The sequence below is a fragment of the Blastomyces dermatitidis genome (genome assembly GCF_000003525.1).
Source record: "Blastomyces dermatitidis ER-3 genomic scaffold supercont1.12, whole genome shotgun sequence".
NCBI lineage: Eukaryota > Fungi > Ascomycota > Eurotiomycetes > Onygenales > Ajellomycetaceae > Blastomyces > Blastomyces dermatitidis.
This window is the reverse complement of record NW_025544785.1, coordinates 791,809-816,804: the sequence shown is the minus strand read 5'-3', so window position 1 is coordinate 816,804 and position 24,996 is coordinate 791,809. Positions and strand designations below refer to the sequence as shown.

The following is a 24,996-nucleotide window of genomic DNA, read 5'->3' as shown; positions in this document are numbered from 1 at the left end:
GGTGAAATCCGCCTCCAGTACACTATTATTAGCTTGTCGCACTTCCTTGTCCCTTACTCCTTCCGCTCTTCTCATCCTTTGTCTCGATGTCGCAATATGGAGCGGAGCGAACGGCTGCGGAACGGCATCGGGTCAAATTCTAACCTTCTATACCCTACCCCGCGGCGTCTGTACCTGTGGTAGAGGCGGTGTCGTTGTGACTGAGAAATACGGACTGCCATTCTTGCTCTGGAACCCGACGCGTTCCATCATTTCGGAAAATGTAGTTTGTGGTCTGCCGTTTCCAACAGACTGGTATAACTCCCCGAGTTGAGCCGGGCGTAGGTGTGCGGGGCTGAAAACTTTTATACTCTCTGTGCTGGGCTCGCGTCCTGCTCCACCACCACTGCGGCGGCCACCGACACCATTCGGCCCTGCATCCCGGTTGGACATAGTAGTCGACATCGGCATTGTCGCAATATCATCTGCGGTAGGCCTGGGTCCAAAGAAACTCTTTACCCGCGCGCTAGTTCGGCGGAATTTCGATTTCGTACTGTTATCATCCTCCTTTACAAGACTGGCTTGGCGGCGCAGGAAATCTGTCCGGACGGAATCCTGTGCTGCGGAGGGAATGGGATCGGAGATGGAGACTACGCCCTTTTCGCAGGACTTTTCGCGGAAATGGCTGAATTTCGACATGGGTGAGGGGACGAAACGTCTCTCTTGGTGGCGTTTATAGAGGTAGAAGACTGCCAGGGCCAAGATTATGCCAGCTACAAGGCCGGGAATGAGGCCGACAATGATTGCAATAGGGGGGAATTTGGATTCTTTGGGTGGCGGGTCTGTGTGCTTGATATTGTGGGTGGCTGTGGATGTTGTGGTAGGTTGTTGACCCAACGTTGAAATTGGGATAATATCCGGGCCTTGTCTGCCAGTGGAAGTAGGCGGAGAAGTAGGGCCTGTCTCTGTCTGGACGCCAGTTTGCGACGGTAATAGTGACGTTGGAAGCTGAGGTGTAGAGGAACTGCGGCCTTTATCATCTGGAAATGGTGGAAAAGCTGCATCCGGGAACGAAACTTGACAATATAAAACACCATTTTTGGATTCCTTACATCCAGTGCCAGGAGGGCAACACTTATCCCCACATCTCTGGAGCGCTATGTCTGGTCGCTTTGATTTATATATGGACATAGGCTCGTGCTCGGGGTCGTACTTCCCAGGATCGCATGAACCTAGCGTCCACTGTAAACAGTTCGCGCCAGCTGGGCAACATACCATGGAATCACCGTAATTCAAAGTAATGCATTTTGTCGCCGGAGGGCAGCAGAAATTAGGCGGAGCTTTAGGGTCTGCGCAAGTTGTGAAGTTTTCCAGGGGGCATGAACCGCTGCCGCGCCGTACAATGTCCAATGCGGCTGAAGGTGTGAATGGTATTGCAAGTGCCAGCGCTAGCAAAGATAAAGAAGTTGAGACCAAGATAATTCCGTGCTGTAGAACCGACATCCTGAGGTAACGGGCTGGGTTGTTGTCCTGTCAAAGGAGCATCAGTGTCTACGCCAGCCGCTCAGCAAAGAGAATCAGCTGAAGATTTAGTGAACAATGGAGAATGCGCGGAGGGAGTAGGATGGGGAGAGAAAATGATAGCCAGGATATCTTGGATTTCAAGAGCTCAGCAACAGCCTAAAGCTTCAATCGAAACATCACAACGTCTTGTATAAAAAAGAAACAATTAAGAACAAGAAAAGTATATCGCAAGAAAGAGAAAATATGGAGAAAAGAGGCTTATGAAACAAAGAACCAGGCAGGCTATATGACGGACAGAGTCATGTGGATCCCACGACACGGAGATCTGAAGAAAATGAGAATCCGCTGATACGCGACGCCCAAGGACCCCTCTATACAAAGCTTCCGGCGAACAGGGCCAACAACATAGGGCATTTCGACCAGGGGGAGAGGTTAGCCAGCTAACCTCTACACTGAACCACCCAACCGCCAACCCAAGCTGAAGATTGAAACCATAGAGACCCGACCAGGCCCCTCCAGGGCACAGGAACACCCTTTCTGCAGTCCCGTACTGGTTCTGCAGCTGCAGAAATGTCGGGTGTGAAACCAACGATGCAGCCCTGGTTGGCTCTGGTTGGATGTGGTTGGATGTGGTTGGATATTGGTAGTCGCAAGCCGAATCGGGCAATTTTGGCGCCGTGTCAGATAGTCGGCGGCTCAGGGCATTCATGGGCTGTGATTGGCTGATATGCTTAAAAATCCACTAGGCTCGAAAGACACTAGCCTGGCTTGGCATCGAAGAAATTCTTTGGCCAAATTCGAGAGAATCCCGTGACTTGGCGAAGAAGAAACTCCGCAGCACGAGATATCTATCCAGACATTGCACCGGCTACAATTAAAGACTTATCTATACTACTAGCAGACTCTTTTCCCCCGGCAATGGTTTGAGTCTGTCCACTTTCCGTTCATGATCCTGCAACGTTCGCTCCGGCCGCAGTCCGGCCTGCGCGCCGTCTCTTCCTCCCTGGTATGGCGATGTCCATCGCTTTTGCTCAACCGCTCCTCAAATCTGTTGCTGATAATGGTATATAGTCCTTCCTCCGAACAACTCCCCAGACTCGATCAACCCACTATGTCCCTCAATTAGGACACGATGCATCCTTCAAGCAACATGGGGTACCGGATCTTTTGTCGCCACAGGGATTCGATCTGTCATGGGTTCAATATCAGAGCTTCCTCATCAACAAATTAAATCTTTTAACAGCAGGTAATATCTTGACGGCCAATGGCATGGATAAAAAAAATAAAAAATAAAAAATAAAAATAAAACCTTTAACTGGGGAAGTCTTTGAATCTGAGATATGTTATACCTAGGCACACCCGATGAATCTGCTACTCCCGGCACTCTTCTGGTCAGATATGCCCGCGACGCCAGCATGGCATCGGTTTTCAACTATGCCTCAATGGCCCACAACAACCACTTCTTCTTCAATTGCCTTGTCAGTAGACCTCTACTTCCTTTCAACGTTTCGTCCTTCCCCCATAACCGGCCAATTCTCCATTTATTTACACATATGTGCAGTCGCCCGAGCAAGTCCCCATCCCCGAACACCTCTCCAAATCCATAGAAGACTCCTGCTCCTCCGTCGAGTCCCTGAAAGCCGAATTCCTCGCAACCGCCAACGCCATGTTCGGCCCCGGGTTCGTTTGGCTCGTCAAATCAAAGGACACCGGCCAGCTCAAGATCCTATCAACCTACATCGCCGGCTCCCCTTACCCTGCTGCCCACTTCCGCCGCCAACCAGTCGATATGGCAACACAGACCACCGGCATTACGGGCGGCGAGAACCTAGAACAGATCAGAAAACTCACCCCGACGAACCGAGTAGGCTCTATGGGTGCGTATTCTAGCCAGAAGTTCATGGCGCCTGGCGCTATTGATATCCACCCGATCCTCTGCGTGAATACCTGGGAACATGTGTGGCTTCCGGACTGGGGTGTTGGAGGGAAACCTCAATTTTTGGAGGCATGGTGGAATAGGATTAACTGGGATGAGGTGGCTCATAATGCCTCTCAAGCTGGCCCGATTTCCACGCGCCCAGGCACCGCGAGATCCTCATACAGGCGTGGCGCGAGGTTCTAGGTTGATAGTTTAATGGGGATTGGAAATTAAAGAACCTGAAGGTGAGAACGGAAATTTTTGTTTTGGGTTCTATTATGCCAGGTTTCTATGTCTGTCTATTCTGTATTATACATATATATCTCTTTCTTTCTTGTTTTATCCCGTATTATACATTTCCATCACTCTATCACCTGTGTGCTATTAGAAATTTGGAATATAGACGATTCTCCATGGCTTCTCTCTTTTCCGTGCCATGCCAAAAGGGATTCTCAGGGACAAGGCATTACCCCAAGCATATCTCTAACACCAGCTTACCCACCTAATTTTCAAATAACTCCATGCTCCATTGATAAATCCCCCAAAACCCATCGCAAGCCCCAGTTCCAATTCCACCATCCACGCGCGATCGCCTCACCCCATCCTCGCCCTCTCCAACTCCCTCACTCTCTTCTCAAACGCCTCGATCATCATCCCCGCCACCTGATCCTCCACCGCCCCCATAACAGCCGCATGCAGCGCACTGCGAAACTGAAACCGCACCTCCAACTCAACCCGCGTCTCCCCCGCGCCCCTCCCACCCCCCCCATTCACCACCACCCCATCCTTCCCCGCTCGCAGCTTCCACAACGTATCCAAAAACTCAAACAGCCCCCCATCCCCAGCTTCAGCAGCACCATCCTCCGCCGCACGCCGCCCACTCCTCGCCCCCACCGTCCACAGTGCCGCGTCACACTCCACGCGCGACACAAACGTCTCCTTCAACGGGCCATACCCCACCGTCAAGAAGGCGCTGGTTGGGTATCCGGTCTTCACGTCGCGGGCCGTCACGGTCGATGCGGTGAGGAAGGGGAGGAACTGGGCGTACGAGTCGATATCGGCGATGGTGCGGAAGAGGGGTTCCGGGGGAAAGGGGAGATTGCGAGTGGCTGTTAGGGTGCGTGGGGGCGGCGGGTTGGGGGAGAGGGGGTTCGTGAAGGAGGAGAGGGAGGGGAGGTGGAAGGGGCGGAGTTTTACGGTTGGAGTTGTAGTGATTGGAGGGAGTTTGTGGGGGCGGAGGAGCGGCCGGAGGAGGAGCGGGTTTGGTGGGCGCATTCTGCGTCCTGGTTTTTACTCGGCCGGTTTGCTCCTGTTGGCGAGGGTTGCCGTTGTGTTTCTTATGATATGGCGATGCGTGAGGGTAGCGAAAGAGGAGATATCTGGGCGATTTTGGAGCTGCGAAGCTGCTGGTTTACTTCCGGGCTATCGCATGGCCTTATTTTATCGGAGGTTATATATGACTGGGGTGGGTGTTGACTTGGAGGGTTTCGTTCTCCAGGCGCAATGAGAATCTGGGTATTTGTATCGCGGGATATATTGCGAGAACAATATAGGTGGATTAGAAATTAGCAAATTAATGGTATAATATAGGTTGGGGCTTGTGGTTATTGCTACAGCTGGCTGAGTTGGAAGTGAATGTCGTGTTGAGAACCTCCGCTGCCAAGTCCGCAACAGCTCCGATGCCAAGACGACGAAGTTTAGTTATTTATTGACTTCCTTTCCGCTCGCTATAACGGAGTAGATGCACTTCATCAAATAAAGAACATGACGCATTTTATTGTCCGATTCGTCCACTATGTGTGCTTCTTCTAAATAATAGCGTATACTATTTGCTTGAGGCTCCAGAATTAGGTTTCAACAGGAATTAGCTTTGTTGGATTCAGCCGGGCAGATGAGCAATAGAGCGCACCGCAGGAGGAAAGAGGCAGCACCTGCGTTATGATGTTTACTCTTCACCTACTGGATATTGGGATATGGATATGCCCTATACCATACCTCACGCAGCTGTGAGACCCTCAGGATGACAGGAGAGTAGGTGTGAATACGACGGGAAAATGCCCCTGAGGAACCTCCGTAGTTGATATTCCTCCTTCTGCCAGACTATATTGGCCGGGAAGGCCACCATCCACTCATGCTCTGAGTTTCAACCCTGTTATCACTACGGGTTTTAGTCTGGTCGTTATCTTGTGTGAGTTTTGACTGTTCAAGATGAGAATACTGAGTTGAGCCGGGTAGCAGGGACAGTACCTCTTCTGGGTAATGTTGTCTTGAACTGCCAGACCATTGCATTCTATATTTGGTTAGTCGAGAGAATATGAAGATTGGGGTTCGACGTTCGTCAAAATTGGTATTCTATATCTGCTCCATCTTTTTATCCATATAGTTAGCACAATAGTTATATTTCATAGGGACAGATAATGGTAATATAAACGAGGCCAGGCCTGACAATGCCATGAGCCCCATACCCCATTATACATCATCAACGTCTCCTCACCCCCCTTTTCCCCTATCACTCGTAGGTGATACTGCAACACAACATAGCCTTCACCCCAAATACTAAAGCCTACGCAGTAATCTCCGCCTTCATCGCTACAGTTCCCGCAGGACTATAAATATTCACGTTCCCTCCATCTCCCCCACCCTCCGCTTCTTCAAGAACAATCCTATATTCCTCCTCCGCATAAAGCGGGCTTGTCGCCCTATACACAATACCCTCAGGAATCATGATCTCACCCACGGCGGCCCCTTGATTCCCCTTCTGCGCTGCCCGTACATCCCGCCAGAGGTCCAGGATGGAAATGAGATTAAGGGGCCCGTGCACAACTAGACCGGGGTGTCCCTCGACTTCTTGTGCCCAGGGTAATGAGTAGTGGATTTTGTGTCCGTTGAATGTCAGGGCTGAGAAGCGGAAGAGTGTTACGGCCGATTGGCAGAGGGTGCGGGTATGGGTGACGGTGTTGTTTTCTTTCGAGGTTGAGAAGGTTGGGGGTGCGGTTGATTTGCGGGTGTTGGAGACGGCGGGAGGGGCGTTGTCGAATGACACTGGTGCCGCTTGGGTTGAGGGGTCGTGCTTGAGTGCTTCTCGGAATACCCAGTTTCTGGATTTGTGATTTAATTATTTTCTCGTTATTAGCAAACTGTATCAGTTCTGTTGTCTCCTTTCGCTTCGTATATTCATACACCAAGCTATCATACAAAAAGGTTTAATGAGCTTAGTTGCCATGGGTATAATGCATATATCCGAAATTAGAATGATAGGATATGGAATGCTAGAAGTAGGAGGGGGCCGACGTAAGATATGTGCAACCTGCAAAACGAATTGAACCATCCCCTGCTTGTAAAGAAACTCACTCACCTTCGATCTACAACCGCAACCCCATTCTCATTCTCAAATACCTTCTCTACCCCAACAACCACCATCTCCTCCCCAGTCTTCCTCACAACCTTAGCCTCCGCACTCAACATCCGCGTCGTCTCCCGCACCTCCTGCCCCACCCTCAGCAAATTCACCCTGCCATCACGCCCCCGTGGCCATCGGACCTCCCCGCCAGCCCACATGCGCCTTGTGAACGGCGCTTCAGGGTTATATGACGCATCAGTGCCATCGGCACCCAGCTCGCCTTCCAGGAACGTGGGTGTGAAGTATACCAGGTGGTGGCCAGGGGGGATGGGGGTGCCAGCTTCTGGGGGTCTCGCGTTGGAGAGTGCTGGGCTTCCCGGGTAGAGAGAGTTGCGGTTGAGGGTGAGGGAAAGGAGTTGGAGTTGGTTCGCGTCGAGGATCTGGGTGCGGGTTTGGGGGCCGAGAGATTGGAAGCGGGAGAGGAAGTTGGAAGCGATGGTAGAAGCAGTCGGGGCGGAGGTGGTTGAGTAGGGGGCGGCGGCGGTGGAGGAGGAGGAGGCGGCGGAGTATTGGAAGGCAGGTTGAGATATTGTTAGCGATCGCAATAGCTGGTTGTATGTGCTCCTATGACAGTGGTGGATACGGGAGAGGAAGGGGCACAGTCGCGACGACGAAGCGGAGGGGTATAATAGCGATGAAGACATGGTTTTTTGAATGGAGGGAAATAGTTGAGGTACAGTCGCGATTACGCCTATTGAGATGAGATAATTTTGAGTATATTGGCACCGAGATTGAATTGGCGTCTGCTATTAAATATTTAGTATGTATGTATCGTCCAGTCCACACGCAGTGCCAACTCAATCGACGGTTTCGTTGAGAGGTACGGTACGGTAGTTAAGCTACAGACAGCTCTTCAGCAAATCATGGGCGCAAACGATTTGTCGAATGGAGAGTGAAGGGTGTTGTTGACACATGAAGGCTCAACTCACAGTAATATCTGGCAGACCCATCATATGCAACCCGCCCATTATTGGCGCGCCCAACGGCCAGTGGAGGGGGACGGACGACGGTAGCTTCCACGGGGGTTGCTTGTTGGGCGCGCGCTGGGGCGGTGATGTCACGATTCATCCAATCTGCGAGACAACCTCGGGACCGTTGTTTCCCCGAGTTTCGGGATTTTCGGGCAACCGGGCCATTGGCATTGCAACGTTACCATGGCTTGATAGGATAGGGAACACAGCAGGCAAGGCAACTTTGACTTTTGTTCTTTTGTTATCAAACGATATATTTTTTCTACGTGTTTATTTTATTATTGATGAACATATATCCCAATGGGTCCTTCCATTGTATTTTTCTACTCCTGAGCTTCCTCCGGGATAGGTCGGGCGCCGCCACACATAGTCTGGAGGTCGTTATTTCGATGGGATGGACGAACGAGTGTCATGGGATAAGCAGCCTGTGGATTTTGGATTTTAAGTATGATGGGTAACCGGCTAGCTAGCTACGGAGTAAGTTACGGAGTACGGAGTACAAGTATCTACTACTAAAAAGTTTGAAACCCTCTCTCTCCCCTTCTACGCTAGGATTAATATAAGGAAGAATCATGCCAAGGCAGATCAATTAGGGCTTTTTTTTTTTTTTTTTTTCAATACTAAATAGTGAGTAGGTTAAACTACATTAATCCTAGTTGTAAAAGGGGAGGGTTGGTTTCAAAACTTTTGATTTAATTAAGTAGACACTTGTAGTAGTTACGTTAACTACTCCGTAGCCTAAACTACCTTAACGACGAATAAGGAATGCCATGTGCCTGATCTGCCGACCTGCAGACTATTATACTATACCTAAACACAACTTCAAACCTGGAATGAATATGATGAGTTAATGGCCGGCGTTCTGGGTTACCAGAATTGATATAAGCTTGAACAAATAACGATTAGGGAAATCCTTCGAAGTTCTTCCACGTGGATAATATGATTTGAGGCAAAATAAGAATATGCAATATCCAAGGCGTTCAATCGGAATTCAGCAATAGAATGGTAAATCCTATAATCTTCTCTCTCATTTTACCGTGAGAGAGCTGCCATCATGACGTAGGGGGTCGATTGGTATCCAAGATTCTCGGCCACACTCTCCGTCTGTATACACTCTCCTCAGTGGTTCCCCACGGCTTACCCATCCTGGTGAAATGCGGTTGGGGGGGGGGGGGGGGAGGAGGTTGTCATAACCCATTTTGTGAAAGCATAATACGGTAGTTATATATAATAAAGAACTTATCACATCCATGCAGGCATTGGTTCACCCTGTTTTGCCCTTTCTCCAATGTAATTTTTTCCGGTAAGGTAATGGTGAAATCGCTCGGAGCCTCCTCTCCTGGATGGGGGTTTATTTAATTAACTATTTACATCAGTCCACCTCTGCAGAGAGCTGGAAAATTAAATTAAAAGTCCTCTCTTGCATCTTTTGATATTTTCGCCTCTTCCCCCTCTTCTTCTTTCTTTGCCATTTTCCTGGACGTTTAATGTTGTTGAGCCGTCGTCGAGGGCATCGTCAACACCAAGTAAAATAAATAGCTCCGCCCAGCGTTCGGCTGCCCGAGGTTCAGGACGCGATACGATCAACAACCCCTCTCGGCCGCCACAACCCAAATCCTAGCCAGGTGCCAAGTTGCATATGAGTTTAGGAGATCTACGTTCATTCTGTGAGCTTGATATTATTTTTCTACTTCACGTTGCTCGTTGTGCGGTTCAGATGTACGACCCGCCCTCTATGCTTCTGGTGGTCCTGAATTTACATTCACGGTCCATGCTTAGGCTCATAACCGGGTGACTTGGTATGTGTTCCTGATTTCCCTTCATTTATCCCATCCCCAAGGGCGATGCGAATGTCTCAATGTGTGAATTAGAGAGTTAACATTACCCCGTATGCCCTCAGAATATCGCCGCGCATTGAGCCTAGGGTCAACGACCTTCCCATTCTGACCTCACAGTTCTCTAAGCGATGCCCGTTTGATTTTCGTCCTTTCATGTGAAGACGACCATTGCTAGGCAAGACCTGCTTGATTATGACGACTGTCTCTGCTTTAGAAGACCGCCCAGATAATACTGCTTTACCGTTTACTTCCATTCGCGCCGCAGACCTAGTGGCTTCAGGCACTCCGTTCGTCGAGTTCCCCTGTTACTCCATTCTCGATCTTCAACGGACTACAGGGATTGGTGGAGGCGGTGGACATACCGGAAGTCAAGATAAAATTGGCCAGATCACTGGTGAATGGGAAGAGCCGTCAGATGGCTTTTCTAAGTGGTTCACGCGGAGGCTACACATCGGCAAGCCGTTCGTGATCCGGGACTTCGAGAAACTACCACAATGGGACAGGAGGTTGCTTTCAATCGAAAGCTTGATAGAGCTGTCCACGAAGAAAAGTAAGGCGCTATGATTCTGACTATATCCGCGTTATATACCCTTGACGATATTTTGGGACGCTGGAGGCCCCGTGTCATGCTATTTGAAGCTATTATCATCTGCTCGAATGAGAAAGCTATAGGCCCAAGATAACAGCATATTTTGCTTACTAAATTCGACCAGACATTCCAATTCGGAATTGTAGTACGGCAAGAGACCTGAATTTTACACTCAAGAAATTTGCGGATGCTTCTCGTCGGTCATATCGAGAGTTCAAAAATCTCTACGCACGAGATTTGCAATGTCCAGAGGCCTGGTTGGAAAAATGTAAGACCTTTCTTCCGTCTGAAGTGCAATGGGGTGGCAGTATGGATTTGTTTCAGTGGTTGCCCTCATGTGCGCGGAGCGAGGTTGTGATGGCTTATGTTGGCTCAGAAGGCTCTTCGTAAGTGGTCCAGATTACCTTTGGGCATCTATGTTTCTAATGGCGATTAGGTCTGGCTTTCACAGGTGCTTTTCATCCACAGTTGCGTTGAATCTTTTGGTGGAAGCAAGCGGTATGTATTATTTCAATACTCAATTCATACATTATTATTAGTAGTGCATTCTCTGTCGTTGGAGACTTTGTAGCTGACAACTAAAAATATAGATCGCCCCGTTCTCTGTTTCGGGACGGATTTTGAATCCCAAAGCAAATACGATGCCTTCGTAGCCGCTCGTGGTGCTTCCCCACATGTAGACTGGCTTAACCTAACCCCTAACGAGCTGCAGAAAGCAAATTTCCCGCTGTATGTCCACGAGCAGAAGGTTGGAGAGCTTGTTGTGTTTCCCCATGCTGCAGCTCACCAAGTTTGGAATCTCGGGGCGATATCCACGAAGATGGTGTGGAACATTCTTCATCCGTTATCACTAGAGGCGGGACTCAACTATGTACAGCCTCCCTTCAACCGGCTCTGCCGTCCAGATGTTGCACGTTCCAATCTGTCACTCGCGTGTGCAATGTTGAGTTTGTTACGAGACAAGCCCAGCCCTATCCCCCCCGACTTGCCCTTGCTCGCCAAACTTTTTTGCCAAATGGTGCGAGACGAAATGTTTGATGATCCACCTGTCACACCAATATCCTTAGTCCGTATACCAGATACCGCCATTGCAACTTGTAATTTCTGTGGCACTGCTATCTGGAATCGACATCTTCGGTGTAATGAATGCCAAGATTTTGACCTCTGCTTGCTGTGTTTCCTCGGAGGCCGAAGTTGTGAGCATCTTTCGAGCTACACATGGGCGGAAATCGTTCCTCCCGAGACTTGTTCCCAAGTTATTCGTCGGGGCGAATCTATTCTTGGATATAAGATCGAGGAAAACACTAATTCCGGGAACAGAAAGACCTTGGCAACTGCGGTAAACGAGTTGATGCGGGCACGCCAAAGCAATGCCATTAAGCTATGCCATCTCTGCAGAATCGATCATCTAGAATGGAAAGGAAGGCGATGCGATACGTGCTCTGCCTTTTTTTGCTTCCGCGGATTGTTCCGTCATTTTGACATGAACTCCACTGACTTTATGCGGCATTCCGGGTTATGGGTTTGTCCAAAATGCTCAGAAAAGTGCAATTGTCGGGTGTGTTTCCGCTTCCATTGTCTCCCTGTCCTTTCCCTTTTACACATTGATATTTTTACTCTCAGCAAATATTTGTGCTAACCTGACACACCTAGTGCTGCCACTTTCCATCGGCGTATGTGAAAGCGGAAAAACCGGCTTCGAAACGTCGAGTAAAACCTGTTGATCATCGTGGGAAAATCATGGGGTTTACGGACAATGTTTTTGATCAAAAAAGGGTCAGTTATTTTGTCTTCTGCCATGTATTTTAACATTGCTGCGTTGCAGCTCTCAAGGCCTGCAGTTTACTGACTCAATTCATAACAGAGAACACCCGCTCTGTCAACATCATCATCCTCGTCCACCCATGTTATACCTGCTTCTAGACCTCAGAAACGCTCACTCTCCGTGACATCTGCTGCAGTACCGGACTTCAAGCATACCTCAAATCCACACGCAGACCTCCCAACTCCGGAATCGGACCGTTCGTTTGGATCCCATAAGAAAGACGGAGACCAAATAATATCCGGCCCAGTGGACTCTGAATACAGTCAACATCGAGGAAAAATCCCTCGATCGTCTAGCGACAGCTCTAACCACTCCTGGCTGGTCCAAAAAAGGATAATATCAACAGGCAGGACCCTCCATGGTATCGATTATATAACGCAAATGCCTTCACCGCAAGCTGACGAACTCTCCCTCCCTCCACTCAAATCACAACGAAATCACCCTGGTGGTCTTGTGCCAGGTTCACCCAAACCCAGCCACCCCCCCCTTAATGATGGGATGAGCGCTCTCACCGGCGTCACTGCCGCTTCACGTATTAAAATGACAATCCCACCTCCGCATGAGTTTCTGCCGTCCCGCGATGCAAAGTATGACAATGGCGGAGCGGTAATATCGACAACCCCCACAACTACTAGCTCGCACGTGCACTCTCTCCCGACACCAACATCATCCGCTCTAGTCCACACCCGCCAACCCGAACCATCTAACAGCCTTTTCGGTAACTTGACCTCACCACATTCGCTAGCGCCAGTGGAACCGCCGAAATCAACCCCGACATCACCCCCACAGGCGCCTATTCCACCGCATATATCGGATCTTGAGGCTCGTCTCCGCCGCCTCCGTCACTATGCTTCAGAATTGCTTGCGCTCTCCTTACACGACTCTCACTGCTTAATACAGCAGGAGATTCGGGAGACAGAAGAAAAGCTCCATCTGGCGAAGAAAGATCGTGGCGAGCGACTGCTTAAGGATTTGGAGCTTGAGTTTCCAAATTTGATTGAATTGAGGGAGGGGATTAAACGGGAGGGCGGGAGGATGGGGTTGTTTTAGACTAGTGAAGGGGGGGGGGGGGTTTATTTGGCTTTCTTTCTGTGGTTTACATATAACCGCAGATAATCTATATATTATGCCTGCACATCTACCATCTGTGTACATGTATCTATCTATACCTTCTCTGTGGAGTACTTAACTAATCTTTGATTTTATGAGGGATAGGAAATCGGCGTTTATGGGGCAGGATTGGATGGATGGCATCATGGCTTTTTCTTTTCTTTCCTTTTCTTTTCTTTTTTTGGATATTGGGGACTCAGTTGAGTTGAATTGGCGTGATGGTTGGGTCAATGATCCTCTTTCCGCGCCTCAGTTTCCGGTACATGTACTCTCCCGGAGTTCAAATAATTTTTATATCTCTCTTTTGAAGCTATTAACGAGTAAGAAGTAAACCAATGAAGGCATGCAAGTGCTTTTTTGGGAATTATGTTGTTATTAAATAAGTTACCTATCACAAGAATGAAAGGTTGAGAGGACCAGCAACAGAGCTATTTTCTTCTTCCCTCCTACGGCGAACGAGTGTCATTTACTTGCATCAATGTTTGTTTTTATTTTGAGCAAGTTTAGACTGCAAGATAATACCGAGTCTCAAGCAGGCGCTTCTGAGCGGCTCTATGATGGCCCCCTTCAACGGGGGAACCATAGTTATACGAGTAATTTTGGCAACCGCGTTATCAAGAAGAGCCAGCCACACAACACATTCCAGATGGACGCCCTGTCGCCATTAAATTCAAGACCGTTGGACTTTTTCTAGCCGTCGGAGGCAGACATGATGGCCTACGCGCATTCCCAGAACCTCTTGGTTCCCTGCTGTCTGGGAATGCCGCCATCTTGACAACCAATTGCATTTGCAATGATTTGTCGACTTTGTGCCAGGCAATTCACTCGACAAGGTCTGGCTGAGATTAGATGAGCAACAACGCAGGTCGATCAAGGAGCAGCTTGCAAATCATTTAAAAAAAACTTTTCAGGATCATGCACTCAGCTGTATATATTTGGATGTTGTCAATTGCTAGCATACCCGCAGCCCGTATGAAGAAGGTATTGAGACAAAAGTTCATGGGGTCATTTTGATTCAGAGGCCGGGTTCGATGAATGGTGCCTTTCCCGCAAATAAAGAACTCATCTGGAAAAAAAAAAAAGCAAGTGGAGGAAGAGACTTGCAGAGAGAGAGAGAACTATGGCTATGGCTATGGAGGAATGACCAGTCAAAGTTTGTGCTCAATGCACGGAGAAGGACAGGCAAGATCACAGGTATGGTATGTATGGTATGTATGGTATTGTGGACTGAGAGCGTAGCAGGTTTTACTTGGAGTATTTATGTCGAGTTATTTACGTCGTAACTACTTGCTGCTGCATGTGGTGTAACTATGTAAATATGACTTATGGAGAAGAGGAGAGAGTGGTGGAAGCCGCCGCTATTGATGGAAGGAAATCTTGACCCCTTGTAAGTTTATTTACTCCAAAGAGTTTGATATAGTTAACTAAATAAATACAAGCGAGGATATTTATTGAAAGCCATGCGCATTTACGATATTTACAGTATTTAAATATTTAAGCTTCCGACTGCAATGAAATCGGATACTTGAATACCCTCCTCCTCTTTAACATGATATATTTATCCTGCAAACCTTAATAAATACATCATCCCAAACTGTGGAACACATACTCCGCAAACTCTTCATCTTGTCGCATTTGGCACCGGGGATAGAGCACATTGGGGGCTATTTTTATTCCCAACAGGACGGCCGATCCGACCGGAACCCTTATGCGCGTCATGATAGGAGACAATGACGACGCAAAAGTCCGGCGGAGATCAGGCGGAGCTACTTGTGAACCGGTTCTAACTCTCGCGCAGTTCTGCAAAGAAGGATTGTTTGTGCCTCTTACAGGATTACATGCATCACGAGAGGAAGTTGAAGATGCTGCGAGAGCGTGCTTCCCAAGGTTTGAGTACAATCATTCTTCTCAACAACTGCCAGATGTTCACTATTGATGTCTGGATGGAGTTAAATACATGGAAGATTCCCATCTCAGATCCAGCAAACTTCAATCAATCTTATCCGGGAGCAGTACAGAACAACTCCTGTCAAAATTCAGCAATTTCTCGACCGAAACAAACAAAGCACTGGAGAGCATCAGCCTGAGTCTTCAGATCCACGATTCTCTTTTGATTAACAGCAACGTCCTCCTGTCAACGAATGCGCCGTGAATTGGGCTGTCCTTAAGTGGAAGCCCGTCTGTGATTTTCCATCGTTTGATGTAGTCAAACTGACTTTGTCCTGCAAGTTAACAATCAAAGCAAGAGCAATATTACAGAAATAGCCTTGGGCAAAACAGTTTCATCTGAATATCCGTAAATTTAAGGCGCCTGGCAAGCATTTTGGCCACAGCATAGCCAATTCGCATCACACTCAAGTATAGGGCCTCGTCGAATTAGTTTATGTCTACAGAATGAACTTCAAAGGGTGCTTTGCCGAGGGTAAGTGTCCTCATATGCACTTGCTAGCATTTTATAGTTATGTTATAGTTACTCGCTAGCTACTTAGGGCGGGCGGAAAATCGTCTTCTGTTGTCTGGTCGCCATCGAATTGAAACACAGTTACCTTCTTGCATATTTATGATCAAGGAGCTCCACTACCTGGCGACTGACTGGTTTTTACTTCTCTCCATCATTGGGAAAAGAAAACACTTTCTATTCCTTAAACATTTTTCAATGCGCCAGAAGAACACGCCTCTGGACGCGCTCCTCGGAATTTTTGGAACTCTGATCTTGATATCGCTTATCGCGCCTGCAGGAGTTGCGTGGGAGCGGGCGCATATAAAAACGAACGAATATCAAGAACCAAAAAGAATTCTGCTATCCCAAACGCAAAGGAAGCCAAATTCCCACATAAGCTTTTCACTGCCTGTCCGCCTGTCTGTCTGTTTGTACGAAAACAGACTTAATGACTGCGGAAATGGAGCCTCCTCTTGCGCTCCGGGGTCTCAATCCCTCCCCACCCGGAGCCCTCACTCTTCCGGCGGAGATTCAGGAGATGATTCTCGCAGAGGTCGCACACAATGCGCGGGATGTACGGTCTGGGCAGGAGTGGAGAGGTTTGGTGGGGAATTGTTTGTGTATTAACTGTATGTACATTACATACATACCAAGTGCCTTGTTTGATTAGAGTACAGGGATATAGTGAATGTAGCTAAATTGGATTCTACACAGGGGCTTGGAACAGATCGCTGGCACACCAGCTCCTGAGGAACTGCGATATCGATATCGAAATGTTTCTCGCATTTGCACCGGGGCCAATTGCCGAGAAGGCAATAGATCGCTGGATTGGTCAAGTCGGTGAGGAAACCAGAGCGAAACCCCGGCAGCGGTAAAAGAACACATGAATTCCGATACTTGTTCCAAGAAACTGGGCCGAGCACCACACTAACTTTGAATTTCAGACATAGAGCTTTATCACCCGCATCACGTTCGCGTTTGGAAACTAAGGAACTCCGCCTCGGCCTCCTCCTCGCAGCATCGCGCGGCCTCGTCGGGTGCCTGCACGCTCTTGCAAGTACCGCCGTTGGCTGGGGCATCGGCATTGCCGAAACCAGCCTCCACAGCACATCCATTCTTCGAGAAGCCGTCCGCAGTGGGAAACTGGGCGTCGTCAATTTCCTCTTGGATCGCGGCGTGGGTCCCAGAGACCGGGACGCGATCATACCGGACTGGGCTCAATTGCCCATCGCAATGGCTGTCCAGCGGCTCCATGTCGATATCGCTGCTGCCATCCTTGCTTTTGATCCCGTGCCTGATCAGGGGTATGTGTTATTTCGAGATGATGAGTGCGGAAGAAGCGCGCGTGTGGATGACATTGATTGCTGGTGCTTACCTGGGCGCGAGAGCGAGTGGCGGCTAGAGCGGTTGCGTTATGAAATCGACCGGTTGGATGTGGTTGTTAAGCAGATTGGGGACTTTGGGTTTGCAGAATGTCAGCATCTGGAGTTGGTGTCGTGGGCTGCGTATCGGTCGAGCATGCCGATGCTGAAGCTACTCGTTGAGCGTTACTCGTTTACGGTTGACGTAGAAAGGGATTTGTATTGGGCTTTCAGAGGTGGTGCGGATGTGGATGTCATCCGTCTGTTGTTGCAGCATGGGAAGCGTGGAGAGGTGGCTGCACCTGTGCTACCGAATGACTTCCTTCTCAGTCGTTACCGTATCAAGAGTAAACCACGAAGTGGTGCTGCTGGGAACTGGGATCCTGAATTTACGCGGAGCTACTATGACATGGTCCCATTGCGACAACGAGTGCCAGTAATTGACGCTGTCACTTATTGCAATGTGGATATGGTAAAGCTCTTGCTTGATACTTTGTCAGATGCTGAAGAGGTCAATCGTACTGTCAACGAATTCGACCCATTTTGGAGGACACCACTTCATTATGCAGTGGAGAAAGGGGATCAGGATATGGTTAGATATCTTTTGGAGTGCGGTGCTGAGGTCTGGCAGAGCTGTTTTGATCTTGTTAGTCGAGAGGGCTCAACTGATACGGTTGGGTTGGTTACCCGGTGGATGAAAGAGCATGATCTCGAGGTTAAGCAGGAATGAGTGAGGGCTTCAGACAGGGATATGTATTTTATCAAATCGTGAAGAAAAATGCGGAGTTTGTAGCCCCTTTATCTAAGGTCAACAAGAGCAGAAGGAGAGAGGAATATAAGTTGTAGATAACAGTCGAAATCCATAGCAAGCTAGAGTTGTCAAAAAAATTTTTTTTTTTTATAAAAAACTGAGATCCAAATGGGTGTTATTATATCATAGTCCGTGAGTCAGTTAACCAATTCAATAAACAACCTGCGACGATTGCCAGCCGACAGGAAAAAACTCCGTGAACCCAGTCGCATACAATAAATAATACCTAGGGAAGGGGGGAAAAACAGGGGGAAAAAAACGCCCACGCTTGTTTGCAAACATCGAAAGAGTAGGGAGAAAAGGGAGTAGAACCCCTTCGCATATTCAAAACATTATATCGTACCTCTCGCTCTATTTCCAAAAGGATACAGCTTGTATCGTCAATAAAAATTAATAATAAAGAAAAATCAAAAATAGAACAATCACTGGCGATTATAATTATACACACGATGCATCTCCTTGGCCCACCATCTACCTACAGCATCCGCTTCACGCGCCCATTTGGACGCCTCTTCGCCATGGGAACGATTAACAGCTTTTGCAAGGTCATTCAGCGTCCACCTTTCCAACGGGTGGAGCTCATTAGGATCTTTGCCTATGTGGGTGAAGCGGAACATGTGACTGCCGGCCAGTGGGATTACAATCCGGTAAGGGACGGCAGCAGACATAACAGCCAGCAGAGAGCCGCCAGCGTTTATCACGCCGAAATTCCAGGCCTGTCGGCCATTGAGTGTGGCCATGTAAGGGCGTAGCAACGACTGAGCTTCGTAATCGTGCATTAGATCTGCAGCTGCAGCGGTGTCAACGGGGTCCAGGGAGTTGGTCGAGACGAGGAGGTCGAGGATGGTGGGGAGGATAGACATTGAAGTCGCGTTTGCGGCGACGTGGATGCGTGGAAGGTGCGGGTGGCGGAAGACGAGAGGCACGCGGAAATTGCTGATGTGGCCATTTTCATAGGTGCCTGTGTGTCCATCGTCTTCTTCGAATGCTTGGCCGCTGTAGTGGTTTGCGCGTTAGCCATATTCAGTGAGTGTATTGAATATTGGAACAACGGGGAAACTTACTGGTCTCCAACAATGACGACAAGGGTCTCGTTTGCAATTCCATGTTCATCTAGTAGCCCAAGGAGTTCTCCCAACCAAAGATCGTCGTAGCGAACAACGTTCAAAAAGGAGTTCATGTGCTCATGTGAACCCTTCGAGCCCATGTAATTTGTGGTGCGAAAATTGTGAGGTATCGCCCAGGGGTGGTGAGTTGTGCTCGTGAAGTGCGAGAGGAAAAGCCGCTTATTGTTTGCGATCGTCTCCGATATCAGGTCGCGGATGAAGGGTTTGACCTCGCTTTCAGCATACCTTCAACTTTGGTCAGTTATTAATTCCCTATTTTCCGACGTACAATGATATCTGAACACAACATACCCAAAGTAATTAAGTTCAGGCGACTTCGGTGGAAAGTACTTGGAAGACTCATTTTCCAAAGTCTCCCTCGAAAAGGACTTCCCAAAGCTCATTTGCCGATTGAGCACATCCTGTCGATCATACTGATCAGTGATCGATTGAACAAATACCGATTCCCATTTTCGTCGATGTACACTGGCACGATGGTCGAGTAATGCTTCCCTCACGTTATTCTTTTGATTGGTTTTCTTTTTTCCCCTGTTAAAAAGTTCCACGACCTGGGGTATGCAAGGCTGATAGATCTTTGCATTGACCTCCTCGAGGAAATCCTCTGGGAGCGGTCCTACACCACAGTGACTGCCCAGGACGCTCTTGAAGGAAAGAGTGCTCCCAGTATTGGCTCCCACGACATTTATACCGCCCATATCTGGACCAGACTTATCCCTCCATACACCCGGTAGGAGGTCGGGTTGCTTGTCCGGAGAGCTAAAAAATGATTCTCCAGTGACTTGCTCCGCGACTCGAGTTAGCTGCGATAATTTCTTGTCGACCAGTTCCCTATTAGTGTCGTCATCTTTGTAAGAACGATGGATCTGCTTGTGGATGTAGGATCCTTGCTGAATGGGAAACATATCCTTGCGCGAGCTCTCCATTGTAATAAGAACAACATGCGATATTAGGATGTCCTTGAGAGCCTCTCTGAGTTCCTCATAAGGTTCCAAATTGAGATTCGAAATCCTCAGCGGATCTGCAACGGGGTTGTAGTAGTGCGTTCCAACTTGAATAGGGCACATGTCTTTTCCGCCTGGTGTAGTCATTGTCTTGTTCTCAGCCGCCTGCTTAGCCATTAATTCCTTGTCCCACCGCTCAAATCCAGCTGGGAGTCGCTCTGGAATCCAGTCCCGTGCTCTCTCAAAGTACTGTTGAATGAAAAAATTATCCTTGCCGGGGGCCCATCCTTTGAAATTATCCTTTGGCATCATCCAATGGTCTCCCACAAGTAATTCAGGCAGTGGAAAAGATTCACCATTCTGTGACAGGTTTCTTGCGCAGCCTTTTGAATTAGATTGTAACATCTGGCTCATCGCGACCGGCAAGGTTGCCGAAATGTGATCGTATGGAACGGCTGGTCGAATGAATTGCAAAACCGTCAAGGAGCAGAGAGTGGTCAAGGCACAGGGGGGCCAGAGTCTAACAACCCTTTGGTGTGAAAATTCTATTTTTTTAACTCGAACAATTGGGAGCAGCATATCCCAACTCCCCGGCGAAATCAACTTCCATATCGATGTCAACCAAAATCCAGTTTTGTTATAGAGAATCGGTGTCATCGGCCATGCGAATAGAAGCATAGCTAGCCCTGAAACAGTGACAGGCATGATTCCACTCAACATTAACCTCATGGCAGCAGGATCGCTGGCCACGCTTCCAGCAGCATCCCACTGCAACTCTCCGCCAGTAACATAATAAAACCCAAACTGTGCAGCTGAAGCACCCAGTGAGATGGTTCTAAAAGGGTCAGCCCAAGTGTTAGCTCCCGCACCACTGCCACAATATCTAGAAGAGGGGTCCATACGTAAGAAAAGCACCTATCGATAAGCCAAGGATTGAGTATAGATTGCGGCTCTGGCCATTAAGAAGAAGGCGCTGTACTATGATAACGAAGCAATCCTGGATAAAAAAAGTCGGGAAATAGACAACGAAACGCAGCAGGGGAATCGAACGAGCATGCTGGAACAGATGGAGAAGTTTTGCAGCGAGCAGCGCAACCACTAGGACAGAGAAGAGGAAGGGCTGAAAGACACGAAACGAAGGGACGCTCATAGCGACGAAGGGAGATCAATCAGTCCACAGGTGGCTGCAGGCCCATCCCGTGGAGCGCAAACGAAGAAGCGCCACTATCCAAAAGAGGACGAAGAAGTAAATAAAACCGAGCGGAAGACAGGCGGAAGCGACAGGCGGAAGCGACAGGTAGGGGAGAAGAAGAAGAAGACGACGAAGAAGAAAATTAATATCAGGTGGGGAGAGACAGAAACTAAGAGATGGTCATTCTATTTGAGGGAAGATTTGCAATACGCAAAGCGTCTGTGTCAGGATGGCAATGAACTAAACGAATGGATCCTCCGTCGAGCTGGAGTTATTTGTGAGAGGAGGAGGAGTAGGACGTTCTTCTTTCTGCCACAGAGAATTATACTTACGCAGCTGTCGAGGTAAAATAATGAACCGAGAGGCGATGGCATGAATAGAAGCACCAAGAATCCAAGACACCCTAGCTAGGTCCACATATCAATATAGCGGCGGCGCTGTGGCATGCATGGATGGAAAACTAGGAAAGTTAAGTTACGGAAACAACTCTGGTTTTTCGATAAAAATTCAATCCCACGGTTTGGCTTAGTTGTTATCCGCGTAATCTCCAGAATTCTCAGGAAGTTAACACAAGTCTCTTCTTCTGTGATGTTTTGGAAAGACTGTGTCTGTGTAAGCATCATCACTTTTCTTATATATGCATCTCGGTCCCTGCTATTTCTGTACATGTAATGTATGTGTATGTACATGTACCTTGTGGGCCATTGGGCGCTGGTTCTGTGACTTTAGCGCTGCCTCTGGCCCGTATTTGGCCCCAACCACGCCAGCGACCGAGTGCATACGAGCGCCTACCAATCGTAGGATAACTACTCCGTAGCTGTCTCTGAATTCGAACGTGGAAAAGCTCGTTAAGTGTAATTTTCGGCCTCTAAACGCGTATCTGGGGAAGAGCTGTTCGTGTGACGGTACCGTACAAGATTTAGCACACATATCAAGGCAAGGCAGGCATTAGGCCGAAATCCATCGCTCCATCAAATATTGTCACACCCACGATTTTAATCCGTAAATCCTGAACGCGCGTTTTAGCTATGATCGTCTCAAATGAAGCTTTCATTGACAAACGGGTTTCTGCTGGACCAGGAAATCGGGGGAGAAACGTTGGGATCTCCCACACTTACATATATAAGTTAACCGGGATACATAATAAGGCCTTCGCGCGCTGGATAGAACCTAAAATAGGGCTTGCTCTCTGCCTACCATGCAGACACGGAATAGGTCCTTTGATCATTATTAACTCAGGCATTCTGTCGTATTCCTTGCTTGGTTTTAAGATTGCAACAAACATACGAGTTTTTATTACCATTATGGCTAGCCCCTCCAGTGTATCACAATCAAGTACATGATTTATGATTTCCGCAGTTCTCCATGGCACTTTCATCATAGGTGGATTCTGGCACTGCCTTTTTGCGGCTTAGTATTTCCGCATACGCAGCGTAAGAAGACAAACAAGTTATAAGGATCTTAGGTCTTCATCCTGTAACACAAGTGTTTGCATCTTTAGCTACGCGTACGTCGAGAAATGCGGCCTAGGCCGAACTTTTTGCCAACTTGAAGAAAACAGCTCGGCATGGTTCCAACCCAATTTCAGCCTGGACCCATGGCGGTTAACTACCCCATTAAAAGTACATGTACATGTACATTGCACTACTCGGTAGACAGATCCAGTACCTCTCATCATATTGAATTTTCATATTTCTTGAGACTCTTAGCTCATTCTAGCTCATTCTAATGCTAATTCCTGTTTTTAACCCTCTAATCTACATCTCTATATTAAGAAACTGGATGTTGAGAAGGTGATGGGGACAGTCAGACTGGATTAGTAATATACTGTACTGTACGTGTGAGGTGCAATAATGTTGGGGGTCCCGCGGTTGGTCGGCCCTTCTACCAGCAGTGCGCTGGTGGTGATTGAGCTCTTTTGCCCCAGTAGCCTACAAATAAGTGGGTGGGGTGTGTATTTAAGTCAGCCAACCTAGAGCGCGCTTCTTACGTAATTATGACCTTCTTTTCGGACATTTTCTTCGCGGAGAGCCGAGAGTAGCGCCACACATATAACGTCTGGACGTCTGCCCCGCTACCAACTATCGAATTTTCTTTTTTCACATTTTTTTCTTTTTTGCGTAGACCAATCATCCCAGTCATCATGACAAGAGGAAATGTTTGCGCGTTTTTTCGCCAGGTGTGAGTCCTAATGATAGCTGAGCATCATATAATGGCTTCACCCAAATTTTCGCAAAAACAACTAGAGTATTCTATCCTTGAGATACTGGTATGCTTTTAACTGATGCGATGACGCTCGAAATTCAGCTTGTCTGATCACACCTACAAGTTTGTCTATTGAAAACGAAAAAAAAAGGTTATGCCTCGAAGAAGTGTGACTGCTATTCAAGAAGTGAGAGATAGCTAACAGTCAGGATGCACAATATTGAGTTTCTGCGATCGAAATCCATTCCAACTGACATGGTAGGATCTAGCCGCAGCTTTTAATTCCTCTTAAAAGCTATCGGCTGTACCACTTTTATGGGAAAGATGGTACACCTATTTATAGCTCACTTCATGGGCAGCATGAATAGAAGCAGATATAAATTCATGCTATGTGCTCTGTACGGAGTACATACATACCTGATGAACCAAAGGCGATGAGTTAAACTTCGCGCTAAAAATAAGCTTAAGTCATTTCAGCCAAAATTGGTGCCTCAGTAAACCCTACTATCCTTGGATGTTGCTGAGTGATGGATTAAACGAGATCAACTCCTTTTTGCTGACTGCAAATCTTCTCCTCTTCAGAAGCGGAAAAATGCAAAGAATTGAATGAACCCTTCAATTTGTGTGCGCCTGTACTCCGTATACCGCACATGGCTTATTGTCGCTCTAGATAACAGCAGACATGTCCAGTAGTTCCCCATCCAGATTCTTCTACCGACACATATTGTTGAACCATTTTGCTCAACCGCAGGCTCAGGTATCACCCTTGTCGGTTATATGCGCATTTGAACCGCGAGTCCATCGTTATCCTCATTTAATTCCCTCAGTCGCACATTGTCCAACCTACATGTATTGTAGTTTGCCGATAGGTTCACTGTTCTAGTTTATCTAGACGACACTAGGGTGAGAGGGGGATGTTGTTGGAAACCTAGAGCAACCCGCTCGACTTCTTTCGGATTTATGATAGAGATCCTTTAGATATCCGCGGATATAGTTGGCTTCAACAAGCTCACACCAATTACGGCAGCCTATGGTGACATTTGGGTCAAATGGGTATTTTATACTAGTGTTACAATGAGCACACATCAATATACTGACCGTATTAACAATGACGATCTCCTCATTAGATGTTGTATGAAATAGTGACTCACATCAGGGGAGGGCTCTACCCAGGTTCTTCACCTGAGAGTCTCTATACCTGGGGGGCTCTATACGCCGGGGGTACTCTATACCCAGGGGTTCTCTATACCCCGGGGTACTATATACTCAGGGATCTCTATACCTGGGGGACTCTATAACCGGGGGTACTCTATCCAGAACTCCTGATGGGTTTATGTAGAGAGATATGTACGTAGTTATGTGGATGGAGCTCATAGTGTGAAAGCCAAGACGGACTATATAATAACATACTAACTGCATTAGGAGTAAGTGTAATTGGTGCGTGTCCATATAATGAATATTATGTGGAGTTAAGCCTTTATACTGAAAAACATTTAAAAAAAGCAGTACTCCGTAGTGACCCTATATATAACTAGCTAAGAACAGCACCTTTGATGGAGGTGGAAGGTTTGTTGATTGTACACTAATCTAGCCGCGCAGCATTCTATAGGTGTGTGGGTCACGTGGCCTCATATAGGGCATCCGGCCAACACCCCCCCTGGCCACAAGCACCCAAGCACCTGCTAGCTGGCGTGGATATTACATAACTACAAATCTTGCCTAGTTATCTCATTGATTCTTCCTCTTCAAAGATCCCTTATATCAT

General features: G+C 47.9%; 7 protein-coding genes across 9 annotated transcripts; 3 read left to right on the top strand and 4 right to left on the bottom strand.

The window, feature by feature from the left end:
- Window positions 1-147: 147 nt before the first annotated feature.
- Window positions 148-2,212, bottom strand: BDCG_08781 (uncharacterized protein; the record flags this gene model as incomplete). The annotated part of the gene is made up of 2 exons (XM_045424567.1): window positions 148-1,509; window positions 1,949-2,212. 2 exons carry the CDS (start codon window positions 2,210-2,212, stop codon window positions 148-150), a joined length of 1,626 nt encoding a protein of 541 aa, XP_045282680.1.
- A 100-nt stretch (window positions 2,213-2,312) lies between these two features.
- On the top strand, window positions 2,313-5,250 carry BDCG_08780 (Fe-Mn family superoxide dismutase). The gene is made up of 4 exons (XM_045424566.1): window positions 2,313-2,509; window positions 2,575-2,749; window positions 2,857-2,981; window positions 3,065-5,250. The coding sequence occupies exons 1-4, from the start codon at window positions 2,450-2,452 to the stop codon at window positions 3,623-3,625; spliced, it is 921 nt and encodes a 306-aa protein (XP_045282679.1). The 5' UTR covers window positions 2,313-2,449; the 3' UTR covers window positions 3,626-5,250.
- On the bottom strand, window positions 3,668-5,083 carry BDCG_08779 (cyclase/dehydrase). Its single transcript, XM_045424565.1, has one exon. It carries the CDS (start codon window positions 4,694-4,696, stop codon window positions 4,016-4,018), a length of 681 nt encoding a protein of 226 aa, XP_045273247.1. The 5' UTR covers window positions 4,697-5,083; the 3' UTR covers window positions 3,668-4,015.
- BDCG_08778 lies at window positions 5,187-7,864 on the bottom strand. Of its 2 annotated transcripts, XM_045424564.1 has the most exons (4): window positions 7,751-7,812; window positions 6,777-7,660; window positions 5,669-6,519; window positions 5,187-5,593 (listed from the first exon to the last, which is right to left on the bottom strand). In XM_045424564.1, the coding sequence occupies exons 2-3, from the start codon at window positions 7,463-7,465 to the stop codon at window positions 5,985-5,987; spliced, it is 1,224 nt and encodes a 407-aa protein (XP_045282678.1). In that variant the 5' UTR covers window positions 7,466-7,660; window positions 7,751-7,812; the 3' UTR covers window positions 5,187-5,593; window positions 5,669-5,984. The 2 variants fall into 2 exon arrangements, with proteins under 2 accessions (XP_045282678.1, XP_045282677.1); XM_045424563.1 differs by having other exon boundaries at window positions 6,777-7,864.
- A 1,100-nt stretch (window positions 7,865-8,964) lies between these two features.
- On the top strand, window positions 8,965-13,624 carry BDCG_08777 (ZZ type zinc finger protein). Its single transcript, XM_045424562.1, has 7 exons — window positions 8,965-9,591; window positions 9,693-10,180; window positions 10,344-10,605; window positions 10,656-10,717; window positions 10,810-11,777; window positions 11,873-11,995; window positions 12,084-13,624. Exons 2-7 carry the CDS (start codon window positions 9,823-9,825, stop codon window positions 13,092-13,094), a joined length of 2,784 nt encoding a protein of 927 aa, XP_045273246.1. The 5' UTR covers window positions 8,965-9,591; window positions 9,693-9,822; the 3' UTR covers window positions 13,095-13,624.
- A 977-nt stretch (window positions 13,625-14,601) lies between these two features.
- BDCG_08776 lies at window positions 14,602-17,841 on the top strand (the record flags this gene model as incomplete). Of its 2 annotated transcripts, none has more annotated exons than XM_045424561.1 (3): window positions 14,602-15,576; window positions 15,644-16,465; window positions 16,539-17,841. In XM_045424561.1, the coding sequence occupies 2 exons, from the start codon at window positions 16,368-16,370 to the stop codon at window positions 17,683-17,685; spliced, it is 1,245 nt and encodes a 414-aa protein (XP_045282676.1). The 2 variants fall into 2 exon arrangements, with proteins under 2 accessions (XP_045282676.1, XP_045282675.1); XM_045424560.1 differs by lacking the exon at window positions 14,602-15,576 and having other exon boundaries at window positions 16,043-16,223; window positions 16,309-16,465; window positions 16,539-17,685.
- On the bottom strand, window positions 15,561-22,836 carry BDCG_08775 (sulfatase domain-containing protein). Its single transcript, XM_045424559.1, has 6 exons — window positions 22,314-22,836; window positions 22,145-22,244; window positions 20,737-22,035; window positions 19,185-20,669; window positions 18,831-19,118; window positions 15,561-18,762 (listed from the first exon to the last, which is right to left on the bottom strand). The coding sequence occupies exons 3-6, from the start codon at window positions 20,982-20,984 to the stop codon at window positions 18,189-18,191; spliced, it is 2,595 nt and encodes an 864-aa protein (XP_045273245.1). The 5' UTR covers window positions 20,985-22,035; window positions 22,145-22,244; window positions 22,314-22,836; the 3' UTR covers window positions 15,561-18,188.
- Window positions 22,837-24,996: the final 2,160 nt, after the last annotated feature.